Below are 17,790 nucleotides of genomic sequence, written 5' to 3'. Positions count from 1 at the left end.
TTCATCCAATATTTGCTAAGCATCTAATGTTTGTCAGGAACAATCTTTGGTGTTTGGGATATATCAGTATATATTTTGGGATATATATCAGTTATTTGATACTGTTGGCAAACAACAGCATCTGCCCTTCTGAAACATATATATTCTAGAACAGGAAGTGGGACTGGGGATGGGGGAAGAAACCCCACAGCAAATATAATAAATAAAATTCTGTAATAGGCTAGAATATGGTAAGTGCTATGGAAAAAGAGAATATAGATCAGACTAATTTCTGGTGAACAAGTTTGAAACAAATGTCAACTTTTGGTAAAGTATGAACTCTCAGATCTCATATACATAAACCAAGCTTTAATAAGACTCCTTGTACAAGTTTTGTAATTAAAAATTCAACATATAAATATGTTGTAAACATCAGGCTAAAAGTAAACCTGAAAAGACAATTTAAATACAATTTAAAGACTCATGACAGGAAGGACTTGAGTGTCTTTGTCCCCACTGTATCCACTGAGCCAAGAACAGAGCTTAGCTCATGATATGTACTCAATAAATATGAGTTTGATGAAGGAAGTGATAAATAATTGGGGACAATGGGGATGAATGATAACTGATGAGGATTCTTGAGATTTCAGGCCATAATAATATGTGAACTGCTCAAACTCTTCGTATGCTCAAGGGACAAAATCTGACTTTCAACCTAACCAAATTCTTTATAGAAAATCACATTATAATGAAATTTTTGCCAAATGCATGTTTACTGCATCTGAGTTGTTGATTGCAGCTACTCTTTTGCAAAGGAGATGGAATCAGTTTGTGATATATTTTATTTTTCTACTTTACTACAGAGCCAGCAGCTGATAATGTGTTGTCATGCTAGGAAAGCTAATTAAAGGGCTATACAGGGAGAATTAGATGTTCTTCTTCAGTTCCAATAAAAAGTAGAAAAGTGTAACCATGTTAATTGAAACTCCTCTTATGTCCTGTAAAGAAGGAGAACCGTTTTATCCTTATGCCAACTGTGGCAAGGCTCAGAGGAGTCGGCCTTCAGGACATCAGGTGAGGTGGACTGGAAGGGGGGGGGTCCAAGTATGGAACGGTGTCACTAAGTTTTCAGACGCGGCAGCTCAATGTGGTCAAGTTAAGAATTTTTTACAAAAGAACCTGAGTAGCCAGCACTAAACTATGCATGGATTGTCAGCTTAAGATCTGTGGTTATCTTCTTCCAAGAAGGCAGAGAACACCGTGGTAGTTCTTTGCGTTACATTAGTTGTCCAAAAGTACAAAAACACCAGCTTTTAGAACATATGAGTCTCAGAAAAGTCTATGTCATTTTTTAATGTACAGCAACAATTATTTTGGTTGTCTGTACACATGACATCCTTTAGGGCAGAAAATCATATCTTTTTCAACTTTTTTATTATATAAACTCAATAAATGGCATTTATATGAAGCAATAAATGAAGAAAAGCTATCTGTTTTGTTTTGCAAGCAATGCTCAGATGAATATTATTTAATAAAACTATAAATTAGAAATTATGATTAGCTTGCATGACAAGGAGATAGTTATGGAAGTTATATAAAAATGGGCATTTTTCAAGGATCTAAACTGTCCAGACTGGACAGCTAGGTTGGCCACATTTAGTAAACAACTGCTCCATTTCCTTTTGATCTGCATAAAAAGTTTTAATAATTTAAAAAATTATGTATATCACACAATATTTTTCCTGGTTTTAAAAAGGGATGGGCTTAAAAAATGAGAGGAGTTAAGGAGTAGTCTCAATATTAAATAAAAGGCTTACAGTGAGACACAGAGAGGACATTAATAAGATCAAGATCATCTGATTCTCAGGCATGTATTACTCTTTTACTTGATATGCTGACAGCTACATACTGACATATACTCAATTCATATAATTATCACAGCATAAAGGAGGAGTGTTTATGAAGGCAAGGTCATTGATAATGTAAAACAAAAAGGTCGCAGCATGTCCACTATGGGCAAATGCTGAAACATTATTCATTTAATGAGAATTAATAACACATTAAAACCTAGAATTAAGCACATAAAAAGGAAAAGCTGCTGCCTAGTCTCAGGGAAGATACCACCCAGGCAGTGGTTTGATGCTTGATCTGCCTTTTCACTTATTTAAACATGTTACTAAATATCTATGCCACAGATAATGGGTAACTTTTCTTCATTTTGCAGAAGTTAATGGGATATATTATAGTCCCCACATAGAAAACAAAAAGTACCTGAAGAATAGCAACCTCATTACGAAGCTGGCTTTCTTGTTTTGTTGGAAATCTTAACTTGTCAATGATCTTAATAGCTACATCTCTTCCTGTTTTACGATGTTTTCCTTCAAAATAAAAAAGAAATATTAGCATAATCTTATTAAATATCATCTCTATTGAAGAATACCAGAGTTTATAAGGACATTTTAGAATTATAAAAATGTTTTACTGAAAAAATTAACATTTCTGGTGAGCACTGACTTTTGCTCATCAAGATTTCATTTCTTAGCTCCATTATTATAGATCAAACATACACTATAAACTTAGCCAAATTCAAAACACAAAAGAATTAGGACATTAAAAGCTATTCATATGAACAACCTGATATTTTCTTATAAAACATATGTTTTAGAAAATGGATATTGAGCTACTTAATAGGGAAAATATTCACACCACTGGCAAAAGTATTCTCCTTAAGAAGGGATGAAGTCCTGATAAACTAATGTATGTTATAACAGAAAGAATAAAAATCTTGCCACTAATAGCTTCATGGTCTTGAGCAAACCACTAAAGCTTTCTGAGTTCCTCATCTTCAATGGTAGCACTGCTGTGAGAAATAGATGTAACAAGATATGTACAGTACACAGAGTGCCCAGATAACTATACACACTCAAAAAAACATGTTATCATCATTATTATCACCATCATCATCATCTGACAGGCCCTTTACATATATCATAGTCAATGTAATTCTCACAATAAACCTTCAAGGGAATCAAAGGGTCCCCTCAAGTTGTTCACTTCCACACTACCAGATTATAGAAGATACAGAATATAGTCATGCTAATTGAATTTGAAAGTGAAACTAATTACTCACTATTTTTGGTCACCTATAAACTAATTCGAAATTCTATTATTTCTACATTTGGTGTAATTCTAGTGTCCCTTCTCCCTACAACCACTTTCACTGTTCCTTCCAACTCCTCCGAGAAGGCTTCCCTTCACAACTGACACAACTATTGTCTTGTTTTCATGTTCTTTACTTTGACTGGCTGCAATCTCTATTCCAACTCAGACTTTTACTGCGACTACTGCCTGCGAGACTGTGGCTTTTTTAGTCCCCATGTTTCTGTCGCTATGGCACTTGACCTGTCTTCTGTGACTGTTCTTATCTGCTTCATCCGTATGTGTCCAGGTGTGACTTTCGAGTCCTCCTTGTGGAGGCCTCCTGCTAAACCCGCTCCTTCACTGTTGGATGTTACAAACGATCTGGCACATGCTGGTTTCTCTAATCTCATTTCTTACCCATTTCAGTTATGTATATTCAGTTATGTATATTTACCATACTTCATGGGCTTCCCTGGTAGCTCAGCTGGTAAAGAATCCACCTACAATGCAGGAGACCCTGGTTCAATTTCTGGGTCAGGGGGATGCCCTGGAGAAGGGACTGGCTATCCACTCCAGTATTCTTGGGCTTCCCTGGTGTCTCAGACAGTAAACAATCTGCCTGCAATCTGCCTGCGTTCGATCCCTAGGTTGAGAGGATCCCCTGGAGGAGGGTATGGCACCCATTCCAGTATTCTTGCCTGGAGAATTCCCATGGACAGAGGAGCCTGGTGGGCTACAGTCCATGGGTTCTCAAAGAGTTGAACATGACTGAGTGACTAAGCATAGCACCATGCTCTATACACCATGATTTTTTTTTTTTTTTTGCATGCATGCAATTATGACACTGCAGAACAATTCCTTGTGTTGTACTTAGTCTCCCCAGTCACACTGTTAGGCCTTGACAGAAAATACAATGGTTGCTGACTCACTGACAGGTTTTCTGTCAAAAAAAAATGATTTGTACATTTTATAAGAATCAAAATTACTTTGTAAAACAGAGTAGAATTTAATTAGTTTTTAAATAAAAAAGCACAATATTATACTATGATAAGTAATAGAATCAAACATTGTGATTATTTCAGAGCACCCCATCTCACAAGAAAGATAATCTGTTACAGATTATATTAAGTAATTGAAAGTTATGAGGCCCTTTTACAGGGCAAGTAAAAAAACTGATATCTTTGATCGGGATGGGGAATACATGTAAATCCATGGCTGATTCATGTCAATGTATGACAAGACCCACTGTGGTATTGTAAAGTGATTAGCCTCCAACTAATAAAAATAAATGGGGAAAAAAAAAAACTGATATCTTTCCTAAGGATTTGAAAAATATGATTGAACTGACTAGAATCTAAGACAGAAGTTTTACCTAAATTCACCAAATAACCTGAGAATAAGAAAAATGTAAAAATTTAATATTTTACTTCAAACATGTAAAAATTGTAAACCTTAACAAAATACATAACATTCCTAAAGATGTTAGAATAGAAGATGTTAGATTCTAACATCTAATAAAGACATTAGAATAGACTAGTTTTTGCCTAGTTACATGAATGGATTTCTATAGCACTGTGACAAAATATGCTAAGGGGAAAAAGAATGTTTCCAAATTACAGTTTCCTTGTTTCTCAACATTTTGCCTGTGTAAACCAGTATTTAACCATTATTGTGTATAGAGTTTGTCAATATTTAAGCAAAAGAAATTTTGTAGGAGTAGAAAAATTTCTCTTTCAAAACAGACATGTGCTAATTTTCCAGTTAGTGATCACCTCAAGAGACATTTCTAAAAAGGTAAGTGACAGAAAGACATAACATACAAAACACATTTCCATACAGGTTTTCATATTCTTCTTGGAGATATTAATTTTCTTAACACAAGTAGCCAAAACTTTAAATTAATAAAAATACTTGGTGAATCAACATACCTCCATACACAATTCCAAACTGTCCAGAACCCAGTACTTCATCAGGAAAAATCTGATAAACTGTGCTGATGTCCTATACGTGCAAGTCCAGAGAAAAACAAACATGAAGTGGAACAACATATTAGTCCTAATAAACTCTATATTTTACTAAATATATCATTAATACTTGATGAATTTAAACATAAACAATTTAAATGCCAGATGAAATCTACAATATAACGATAATATTAAAAACTCATCCTTCAATTTAATGTTATAATGTTTGAAAACTATTCTGCTCTTAAGCAGCAGAAATTTTTCAGTGTTCAAGTAAATAGGCTTCATTAGGGAGAAAAAAAGACTTAAAACTATATAATGTCATTTACGTATATAATGCCAGTATTTAAAAACGGATTTGCTTATTGAGATGGTTATTTAGAAATTTCACATTAAATAATCATGGTTCCCAATCCCAAGTCTGTGTGAGTCCTGATTCCAACCATTTCATTCTTTATGGCTAAAATGGTAAGGCTGCTTCTTTATCAATCATCTACATCAGATGAATTTAAACTGGAAGGAAAAGGGGCTGAATCACTGTGAATGAGCCAGAGACACAACAAACGGATAATGAAATTCTCATTTATAAGGTGACCAAACTGTTTCACTTTTTCCACTTAGAGAGGTTACAAGTTTCCAAGCATCTACTCTTTCCTCTTTGAAATAATAATTGCTAAGTAAAGCATTCAGTTTTAAATGACTATGTTTACAATCTGTGAAATGATGATGACAATCATGAAAGTATAATGTAATACTTTTTCACTTTCAGTATTGCTATGACATACCATGGAATTTTCTGCCTATCCTCTACCCTTTTACCATTGTCCTCTCAAAACCAAAAGTCCCTTTACATCACATCTTACCCTTTGAATATTCTATATATTCCTATCCTTTTCCTTCGTCTCTTCTCCAGAAAAAAACTATAAGTTCTCTCTAGCCTGTGATCCCTTCAGAGTATCTATGGTTCAGAGTTCAAGGTTGTCTGAAGACAAGAAAAGAAATTAATACTAGGCTAGTAGCCTGAGTCCTACTACTTCAAGTATTACTTCATTTTTTCCTAATAGCTCAATGGCCACCTAGAATTTGTGGGTGGAAGAACCACAAAGGCATCTAGAATTTCCCAAGAGATTTATAGGTAGATAAGTATTTCCCAAAGTTTTCTCTGGCTAAGTAAGAGCAACAGAAATCTTTATCTTGTGACTAATAGAACAAGAGGTCTTTTTCTATCTTCTGACTGACTGAACAAGAATACAGCTAATTTTTGTTATGAACTTTTCCTAATTCTCTCAATCATATTGGTTTTTAGTTTACTTTATGCCAATTTAGTAAAGGTTGCAAAGTTATGCTGGTGATAAACTAAGTTTCACGGAGTTTACTTTTTAAAAAGTAAACTCAGACCAGTGTAAGGCTACAAATATTTTCCTTTTGGTCACAGGCATAGCAGTCAAAATTGAGGGAAAAATCTGAGTCACAGGATGAGGTAGGAAAGGCCTCATTACTTTTGGGCTTCCTGCCACAGTGACAAAGTATAATAAAAAAAAAGCAAACATATGACAGAGTGTAAATTAACTTCATAATATGTATATGATCTACATAGAATTTTCAAAAACTGAGCTGATGGAATTAGGTGGTACAGTTGACTAGGGTGCTAGAATGTGGCCCCATAAAATCTCATTTACGCAGTTTCATCAGGTCTCCTTGATAAGTACAAGTGATGGTAAGTGTATGTGTAACTCCTTGTCATTTGATAGCACTCCTGGGTGGCAATCAGGGAAACAGAATAAGGGCATGTTTAAGCTACTCATGAAACTCAAATAATTTATCTATTTTATCTTGTATCACATAACATCAACCATTTAAAATTCCAGTATCAAGATGGGTCAAATACATAAAAAATCAGGCACTGCATTATAATTGCTTACCTGAAATGAAAAATAGTTATTTAACTCTGCACACTACAGAATAGATTACAAAAAATCACTAAAAAATTGATACAATGTAATGTTTCTAAAATTTTATAGAGGAAAAACATCCAAAGGGACCCTACTTAATTTTCTAGAAAATACTAAAAAATTAAAATGTCAGATCAATAACAATGCATTTTATGATGCTCTTATTTTCCAATAAAAGATCACAGTACCAAGTTTTATATTAGTAGGTACATACTCACCACATTTTCTTGAATCTGGCAGTTTGATACTGAAATACTCACAGAAATATCTCCTAGAAATATAAGTTAAAAAATACACCAAAGAAGTTAAGAGAGGTAATCGCAAAATAGGTAAACACATGCTTACTAATCAAGCTGCAGGGGTGTTTTTAAATCATAGTAATTAGACTTTTCTAAGAAAATGTCTATTAGAATATTTGTTTGCTTTTACAGTTACAGATTACTCTGTACTTGGCTTTGAAAAATAATAGTATTTTGTCAGTTTAGAGTTGGAAGTCATAAAGATTTGGGTTCGAATTCTGGTTTGCCATTTCTTAACTCTGGTACAAGCAGAAACAACTTAATGCTACTAGGGTCTGAGTCCCTTACCCGTATAGCAGGCAAAACATTAACATCCATCTATTGGAGTTATTTTAAAAATAGAGATCTCACATAAAATAGTTAGCACTCAAATAGGCATATATATCTTATTAATATGTACTGAGCTTCCCAGGTGGGGCTAGTGGTAGAGAACCCGCCTGGTGAATCCCATGGATGAAGGAGCCTGGCAGGCTATAGTCCATAGGGCGGCACAGAGTTGAACATGACTGAAGCTACTTAGCACGCATGAATGCAATATGTGCACTGGTTGTAGAGATCAACTAAAAAGTTGTGACAAATCAAATCTATCACAGATCATCAGATCACCGTGATGTGAAAACAGAGGGTTCTTTGCCACAGGCTTCATTATTAATAGCCATCATGAGATTTTTAAGTTACATTTGTATACAGATACTCCTCTAAAATATCTTTCAAAAATGAATCCTCCATTTTTTATCTTGATTGAATTCTGGTAAAATTTATCTTATACTACAATGAACTTTGGCCACCTCATGTGAAGAGTTGACTCATTGGAAAAGACCCTGATGCTGGGAGGGATTGGGGGCAGGAGGAGAAGGGGACGACAGAGGATGAGATGGCTGGATGGCATCATCAACTCGATGGGCATGAGTTTGAGTAAACTCCGGGAGTTTGTGATGGACAGGGAGGCCTGGCATGCTGCGATTCATGGGGTCGCAAAGAGTCGGACACGACTGAGCGACTGAACTGACTGACTGACTGACAATGAACAGAGAGATCTACCTGGGAAAAAATGATTTAAGAGTTTCTAAGTACTCTGAGCACGGAGAAGGCACTGGCAACCCACTCCATTACGCTTGCCTGGAGAATCCCATGGCCGGAGGAGCCTGGTAGGCTGCAGTCCATGGGGTCACTAAGAGTCGGACATGACTGAGCGACTTCCCTTTCACCTTTCACTTTCATGCATTGGAGAAGGAAATGGCAACCCACTCCAGTGTTCTTGCCTGGAGAATCCCAGGGAAGGAAGAGCCTGGTGGCTGCCGTCTATGGGGTCACACAGAGTTGGGCACAACTAAAGCGACTTAGCAGCAGCAGCAGCAGCAGCAAGTACTCTGAACACTAAGTCTCCTGCAGAGAGTAGCACGTTCGGTGGTTTTGGAGGACTTGTGTTAACTCAGATTTGCAGGTAGCAAAACTGGCATTCCAGTCAAGCTCGAGCTGACAAGATTACTTCTTTTATCACCAACAAGATTACTTCTTCTTTTATCACCAGTAGCCCAAGTTTCTGCTATTATTGGATATATTGGGTTGACATGCATTTGTTCAAATTTTTAATATAAAATAAAAAATAAAATAGGATAATTTAATGAATGAAACACCTTAGTATATGTAGCAGCTTTTATTTGGAGACCCCCCCCCTTTTTTGTTATTCAGTCACTAAGTCATGTCCAACTCTTTGCGAACCCATGGACTGTAGTACACCAGGCTTCCCAGTCCTTTACTATCTCCCAGAGTTTTCTCAAACACATGTCCATTGAGTTGGTGATGCTATCCAACCATATTATCCTCTGTCACCCACTTCTCCTCCTGCTGTCAATTTTTCCCAGTATCAGGGTATTCCAATAAACTAAACATCCCCAAAGAGGTTCTCTTCACCTGTTTTAAAGACAGGCAAAAAACTAGCAGACTCACTGTGCACGTTGGTTCCTGAACCCACAGAGGACCCCTTGGGTATGACGGGCATGAGAGCATGCTGGATCGCCATCTCCCACATCCTGGCCACATCGGCACCAACACCACTGGTGAGGACACTGCTATTTGGTGGTGGGCTGGAGGGGTTGACCACATTTTCTCCCACATAATACACGATGTTTGCTGTGGTAATCTCGAAACAGTGAGGGTTGGCCCCACTAGGAATTAAAGCTGATGGTTTTGCTGGTTCCAGAGATAAAATTTCTGATAAAGGTATTTCCTGTGGAAAAAAGTGTGTACTAAATGGAGTTTATCAAAAGGATAAAACTTTCAAATAAAACTCATGCCAAGGACATATAAGAAATGACATTACACTCAGCTATCATTTCTATAAAACAGCTTTATAAGACACAGAATATAACTAAGAAAAACACAAAAATAAAATTATCTCCTTTTTCCAGAAAAATTCAAGTGGCTTTTTAGTATGTTCATGCAATAAGAATAAATATGAATAATTTTGAACCTGCATCAAAATCTAAGTCTTAGACTATAAATGATAATTTTAATAACTGTGAGGTAAAATCACAACCCTTTTGAAATGCATTTGGGTATACAGCTGTTTTTAAATTTCAACTATTCTTTAAGGCACTGAAAATGAATCATGTAATTTGATTTGATAGATGTTAATATAATAATATAGCCACATGAATAGTTTTAGTGAGGAACACCACAGAGAGTGGTTTTAAAAGCAGTTGCTTTTAAGATAATTTTGATATTAAAAAAAATTAATCACCATATTGTCTTTTAGGATGGAGAAGGAATAATAACTTTTAAACAACTTTTAAGAAATAATAACTTTTAAAACAAATTTTTAATTTAAAAGTTAATGAGCTTTCCTTTTTCTGTTAGGTCTGTGTAAAGGGGCCATGGAGAACCACACCTACTATCACTGAGCCTTCATTATTCTTGATGGAGCAAATATATACTTTTTCACTCTAAATTTCTTTTGCAACCGTGTTCCACTGGGTGATATGTTATGTGACATCTGTATTATTTCATGTAGAGAGACAGAATGAAAACAGCTGCTAAATTATTTTTCTAGCAGAAAGTGCTCCTTATGATATTGGCAATAGATGGAGGAATCATACAATGTTTCTTAACCCCTAGTGACATATTTGCAGGACTACCAGTGCAAAACAAAACAAAGAAAGTTGGATGGAACAGACTTCAGGAATTTACCTTTCACTAATCTTCTGTGACCCTGAACTTGCTAGTTCAATCACACATCCCTGCTAAAATAAGACAGTTAAGCTTCTTCTCCCCCTCCCTCTACCCCACCATCCCATGGGGCCAGAAGCATTCCACTGTGAAATTTGAAATTCACAGATGACTAATCAGCTCACAACCTGATTTCCCCCAAATCTAAAAACTACAGAGAAGAAAAAAAAATATCTCTCAGAGCAAGCTTCAGTAAGAGCCACGTTTGTTGGGTGCAATTTTGTATTTCTGATACTCTACATTCCCACAAGAAAGCAAGAGGGGGCATGAGACCTCAGTCAAGGCAACAGTCACCCTTACCTTGTAGTACCTGCTTCCTGTGTCATTCTGAAAGAGGGTAATACATTTGCTATCCAGTCTCCAATAGTGCCGCTTCCGCTGAAACAGAAGTTTGATACAGTATCTTTTAAAAATTAAAAAAAAAAAAAATCCAAGACAGATAAAATCAAAACATTTTCCCCTTGGGGCATAAGATTTGATGGGGGAAAGTGTGCGGCCTTTGGAACAGGAAGAGTAACAATTTCAAGACTCTAGAAGGTGTCTATTCAGCAAATGTGTAGTGAGTTTCTGCGCCTACATTTGAGAGTTACAAATATTAAAGGAGATGATGTATTAGCACCCAGAGCAGTGCCTGGCACTTAGTGCAAGTAGAATAAATAGAAAACACCATTTTAAAATTTATTTGATGGCTTGAAGAGCTAAAGGTGGATTAATAGCTGTAATAAAAGGGCTTTACGGGAGATAAAATATTTATATTCTATTGTTTTAGAACATAAGGCATGCCATGCTGACCCAGCCAGGCATTCTGGCTTCCATTAGAGATGGCCCAGTAGAACAAAAGAATGTTGAGTAGGATGGCAAGGCTGACTCCATGGCATCAACCTAACATTAGAGGAATGCATCAATAGCTTGACTTTCTCTTAAGCTTATTGCAGATCTAAACATCCATGATTTGATGATCAGGTCCTTGTGTGTCTCTATGAATGCATGTATTTCTTCTTTTCAGACTAAAGTGTCCTAATACTATTCTTGGTCTCTTCCACAACCTGTCTTACACCAGTCAAATATACTAAATACTCTTCAAATATTTTACCACATCTAGGGAAGACTGGATGGAATTCAGTTCAGTCCTACAGTAAGTCATGTAAAGCTCTCTCCAGAAGAGAAGGTTGAGATTACAGATACAGCTGTTAGGTTATAGGTGTCCATTTACCTAAAGAAATGATAGGGATCCTACAGCTAGGCGGTGATGAGGAAAACACTACCAATAGCTGAGAAAGAAGCTTATTACTAAAGGTCAGTTAAATTGAAACATATGTCAATACATGCACAATCTCATGCATCAACTATTAGGAAAATAAGAAGTAGTGAGAAACTCAGAGTATAACAAAAATTTTAAATGTGCTGTCTTTTATCTAATAAAATATAAGATTACTATGTTTCTGAATAGGTCAATTTTTAAGTGAACACTTAAGGATTTAAGAAATACATAACAGTTATCATTTTTTTCTCTCCCTAAAATGCAGTGCTCAAAAATTTTTTTGAATCACAGACGAGCATTCTGAAAGTTTTCACGGCTGCTATAAAAAGATAGATAGACACCTAAGTTGTTTGGGAATCATCTCAAGTAATACAGGGAAATAACTTTGTTTCCCTGAGATTGCTATCTACAGTCTTTTCCAACTCAGTTGTTCGCTCAACTATGGAACACCCAGAGACTGTGAATATTCTCCCCTGATCCTGTACCCTGCCTGCACAAAGGTTTGCTCCTGCTTACCCAGATATCCCACACTCTTGACAGAGCACCAGAAGCTCCTCTAATTTAAGCTCACAAGACAAGACAAGAGCTTGATGTGGATCTTACCAGTGTATCCTTGCTGGTGTAGTGGACCATCCAGCCTTCCTTCATCACTGAGCTGCTTTTCCTCTTCGTGTGTTTGACAGACTGTACTACTCTCATGAGTGGGATGTTGTTGCTTGTTGATGGACTTGAAAAGTCAAAATAGTTTAAGAAAGAAATGTTTTAAGATACAGATCTTCTTTTCCTGCCTAAAGCCTTATTTCAGCTATTTCAAAGTGAAAGGCAAAAGAAAATTTCAAACCCCATTTTTAGTGAAAGGTATTGTCAGAGTACCATGGTTCAGACTTTGGATTGCTCTGAAGAGTGAGAGGTGCTTTATATGTACATCTTAACAATCCCTAAGCAGAATAGTAAGCATCTAGGTTTTCAGGTGAACTAAACACTTGGTGCTCAGTATTGGGGTAAACACTGGGTATATTACTATCATAGTATACAGAGGCCACAGTTCAGAGTCACACGTGAATGATCATTTGCTTAATAAATATTATAGATACAATATTAATCATTTAGACATAATATGTTAACGTGAATTTCAGTCTCTCTCTACATAATTTCACAAAGTTAGAATCTGCTATTCAAACTGTCTTTTAAATAACTATTACTCATGGAATTATGCCCCTCCTTCATCTCCTCCTTTTCTATCTCTGTCTTCACTGACCCACCACTTACATGCTACCAATATTTTGATACTAAAGAAATGTTCACTTTCAAAAGAAAGTGGGGGCATAGGCATTTTCCAGTATTTGAAAAATATTTCTCATGTTATTAAATGAAATAAAATCCAATTATTTTATTGCTCTCCTCTCATGACCAATTTATGAATTTTAGTTATGAAGTGCCAATGAATATGGCACTTATAAAATGGACATAAAAGTTTGAATACACTTTCTAATATAAATCAGAGGTTTGGAAGCTATTTTTGTAGAGTCAGGTAATACACATTTCAGGCTCTGCAGAATACTTAACTCGGGCATTGTGCAAGAGCAGCCACAGCCATAGCTATGGACAGGCACGGCTATGTTGCAATAAAACTATGATACAACAGGGAACAGACCCATCTGGCTATAGTGTGCTGACCACTAATATAAAAAATGGGGATCAGCTACAAATCAAAGTACAGATAACCAAATCACAAACATGAAACTCCACACACTTCTGAAACAAAATCAAGAGCAGTAAGGTCCAGACATAAGTGATTCTTGTAATAAAGTGTTAGTGGCTCAGTCGTGTCCAACTCTTACTGACCCCATTGACTGTGGCCTACCAGGTTCCACTGTCCATGGAATTGTCCAGGCAAGAATACTGGAGTGGGTTGCCATTTCCTCCTCCAGGGGATCTTCCCCACCCAGGGATCAAACCTACGTTATCTACATTGTGGGCCAACTATGAAATAGATGGTATCTGCTAAGGTTGATCCCTTGATCTATGTATCTGCACACAGCAAGCTTTGAATAAATATTAACTTCATAGTAAATTTTCTGTTTGCAAGTATGTGTAACCCTCACATGCAAAAGAAAATGGGTCAAAAAATGAGGTAATACCAGGAAAGGATGCAAGCTACATTTCTCCAAGGGAATCCCAACCTCCTAGCTCCAAACTTAGGAGCTTCCTCATTTATAAAGAAATTATAGGAAAAGTTTGGACATGTTTCAGCTTGGTTCCAGACCACAGAGACAAACCAAACATGGCAAAAAAGCAAGTCACATGAATTTTTCGGTTTTCCAGTGTATATATGTTATGTTTGCACTATACTGTGATCTATTAAATGTGTTACATAGCATTATGCCTTAAAAAAAAAAATCAATGTATATTCTTTAATTAAAGATTAGCTTATTGCTAAAAACTGCTATCATCTCAGCCTTCAGGCAAGATATAGTCTTTTCGCTGGTGGAAAGTCTTGCCTTATTGTTGATGGCTGCTGACCCACGAGGATGGCGTTTGTTGAAAGCTGGTATGACTGTGGCAATTTTTAAAAATAGGACAACAACAAAGTCTGCCACATCAATTGATGCTTCCTTTCAAAAATGATTTTCCTGTAGCACACAATGCTGTTTTTATAGCATTTTACCCACAGAACTTCTTTCAAAATTGGACTCAAACTCTGTACTGTATTATAAATTAAATGCGTGTACTACTAGTATTACTCTAAATCCTTTGTTGTCATTTCAACAATCTTCACAGCATCTTCATCAGGAGTAGATTCCATCTCAAGAAACCACTTCCTCTGCTCAACTCTTAAAAGTTTTATCATGACACTGCAGTCACAGTTTCAGGCTCCATTTCTACTTCTAGTTCTCATGCTATTTATACCACATCAGCAGCTACTTCCTCCACTCAAAGTCATCTATGAGGCTTGGAAACAACTTCTCCCAAACTCCTGTTAATGTTGATATTCTGACCTCTTCTCATTAATCATGAATATTCTTAATGGTATCTGAAGAGAAAATCCTTTTCAGGTTTTCAGTTGACTTTGTCTAGATCTATCAGAAGAATCATTATCTATTTGGCAATCTTACAAAATGTATCTCTAAAAATAATAAAAGTTAAAATTAGTCCTTGATCCATGGGCTGTAGAACAGATGCTGTGTCAGAAGGCATGAAAACAACGAGAATCTTACCGTCCATCTCCATCAGAGCTCTTGGGTGACCAGGTGTATCGTAAATGAGCAGCAGCATTTTGAAAGGAATTTTTTTTCCTGAGCAATAAATTTCAACAGTGGACTTAAAATATTCAGTAAACTATGTTATAAACAGATGCGTTGTCATCCAGGCTTTGTTGTTCCACTTACAGAACATAAGCAGAGTGGATTTGGTATAATCATTAAGGGTTGTAAGATTCTTCAGAATGGTAAATGAGCACTGGCTTCAACTTAAAGTTACCAGCTTCAAAGTCAGCCTGTCCTTTGAAGCTCTGATGCCAGCCTGTCCTTTGAAGCTTTCATCTTCTAGCTGTGAAAGTCTTAGATGACACTGGCTTCAAATACAAAGCTGTTTTGTCTATATTGAAAACGTTATGTGTAGCTATCTTCATTAACTTAGCTAGATTTTTTGGTAACTTGCTGCAGTTTGTATATCATCACTTGATGCTTCACTTCATACTTTTATGTTATGGCAATGGTTTATCCAATCTTTAATAGCTTCAAACTCTTCTTCTGCATCTTCCACACTGCTCAGTCTTCATAGAATTGAAAAGAGTTAGGACCTTGATCTGGATTAGGTTTTGCTGTAAGGGAGTGTTGTTGCTGGTTTGAACTTCTATCAAGGTTAAACTATCTCCATCAGCAACAGTGCTATTTTGCTGTCTTATCATTTATGTGTTTACTGGAGTAGCACTTTTAATTCCATCAAGAACTTTTACTTTGCGTAGACAACCTGGCTGATGGTTTACCTCAAGAGGCTGAGCTTCTGACCCATCTCAGCTTTCAACATGCCTTCCTCACTAAGCTTATTCATCTCCAGCTTTTGATTTAAAGTGAGAGACACATGAATGTTTCATCTGAACACTTAAAAGCAATTGTAGAGTTATTAACTAGCTTAATTTCAATACTGTTGTGTCTCAGGGAATAGGGAGGCCTGAGGAGATGGAGAGAGACGGGAAAATGGCTTGCTGGTAGAGATGTCGTAACACATAACATTTGTTGATTAAGCTTACTATCTTATATAGGCATGGTTTGTGGTGCCCCCAAACAATTACAATAGTAAACTCAAAGTTCACTAAACATAGATCACCCTAACAAACATAATAATGAACATGTGTGAAATATTGAGAGAATTACCAAAATGTGACAGAGATGCAAAGTGAGTAAAAGCTGTTGGGAAAATGGTGCTGATAGGTGTGCCCTACCCAAGGTTGCCACAGAGGTTCAATTTATTGAAAAAAAAAAAAAAAGGGATACCTGTGAAGTGCAATAAAGTAATAAAACCAGGTATGCCTGTAAACACAACTTTAAGTTTTCTCTATAATAGATTAAAATATCAAAGAGCTTTAAAAAGTAAATACCACTTGGGGCTCGCCTGTTTGACCAAGCCTGGGAGTGCACCCTCACCTGATGGTTCTGTTGGAGTCCTCGTGGTCTGGGTCTGGATCCTGCATTTCCCCACTGTCGTTCTGGCACTCGGCCATCACCATCTCAGCATCCTGGACCATTGCCTCTTCCATGTCATCCATGAGCCCACTGTTTCTTTCACTGTCATTGTCATCGCTCCCTTCTTCCATGACTACATCAGACTCTGCCCCAGGGCTAAGCAAATCTACGAAATTGTTTTGCACCCATGAACATAAGCCTGGTATCCTAGAGCCAAGACTTAAGAGAAAGTTAGGCAATCCTAAAACAAATCAATTGGAAGCCCTAAAAATACAGTCATGTGAATAATTCTTTTCTTTCACTTTCCTTTTAAACTTTAGCTCACAAGTATCTGAATTTATGAGAGGATAAATATATAATTTTACAAGTAGATGCTCATTTTTTAGGCCCCTAAGCCTAGAAGCATAAAAACGTCATGGGGAGCCTTGGAAGAATGCCAAGGGGTGATAGAGAAACAAAGTGCTAGGAAGCAAAGGGATACCAGTGAAGAGGAAACTAATCTTATTTCAGCAGCACAGCACCCTGGGGGGAAGAAGAAATACGTGGGAGGATGTGGGAAACTTTCACATGCAAGAACACTGAGTGTCACTGACTCCTGATATTCCAGTAACTTTTAAAATCATGAATTTCAATATATTAAATTGGTCACATAAGCAGCAGTGTTTAAATAACTATCAAATAAATATTTCATATTTGAAATAATACTGAATCCTGCCATTATACAGTTGATGCAAATGCAGTATAATTACTTACTAATGTAAAGTTCTTACTTTAAAATTAGAAAATAGACTGACTAGAGCCTATTTAAGGCTGATGGTTTAAATAGCCTGCCAAGTTTGGAAAATGCACATTTTTCCAGATTTTTCAGACTGTATGGAAAAATGCAATTTCAAATTAATCAATATAACAAAAACTATACTGTTTCCCTTTGGTTCCAGTTATCTAGTACAGGTTGACATTTCCTGGGCCTGAATAAAATCAATACCACACGCCACTTAAACTGGGAAGACTGCCAAGTTTTTATCTTTGGCAGCACTGCAAAGCCAAAAACTACTATGGGAATGTTTTCCTAGAGAGCTTCCTCTTCTTCTAGAGAAGAAAGTGGAGAACACAGATAATCACTTGTTCTTCAGGATTTTAGCAATACAGAAATACTCAACCAGCTTCTCTGATCTTTTATCACCAGTTTTCTTCTCAGAGGAATCAATAATCTGATAACAGGCTGAAAGTCTAATGCAGTCTACTATCTATGGGAAAAGTCAGTCTGGAAATCTGTGTCAA

The 17,790-nt window shown here is 36.5% G+C and overlaps 1 protein-coding gene across 3 annotated transcripts in view; it reads right to left on the bottom strand.

Annotated features, from left to right (window-relative positions):
- Positions 1-17,790, bottom strand: part of PRKD1 (protein kinase D1) — a 335,787-nt gene that overhangs the window by 37,817 nt on the left and 280,180 nt on the right. For all 3 annotated transcript variants that reach the window (XM_043434656.1, XM_043434657.1, XM_043434658.1), the window contains 7 exons: positions 16,471-16,675; positions 12,428-12,551; positions 10,864-10,941; positions 9,286-9,565; positions 7,255-7,307; positions 5,049-5,121; positions 2,251-2,357 (listed from right to left, as the gene is read on the bottom strand). In XM_043434656.1, coding sequence (XP_043290591.1) covers positions 2,251-2,357; positions 5,049-5,121; positions 7,255-7,307; positions 9,286-9,565; positions 10,864-10,941; positions 12,428-12,551; positions 16,471-16,675 — 920 coding nt within the window. The remainder of the gene's footprint in view (positions 1-2,250; positions 2,358-5,048; positions 5,122-7,254; positions 7,308-9,285; positions 9,566-10,863; positions 10,942-12,427; positions 12,552-16,470; positions 16,676-17,790) is intronic.

The sequence above is a fragment of the Cervus canadensis genome, chromosome 17, assembly GCF_019320065.1.
Source record: "Cervus canadensis isolate Bull #8, Minnesota chromosome 17, ASM1932006v1, whole genome shotgun sequence".
Classification (NCBI taxonomy): Eukaryota; Metazoa; Chordata; class Mammalia; order Artiodactyla; family Cervidae; genus Cervus; species Cervus canadensis.
This window is presented reverse-complemented; position numbering and strand designations above follow the sequence as displayed.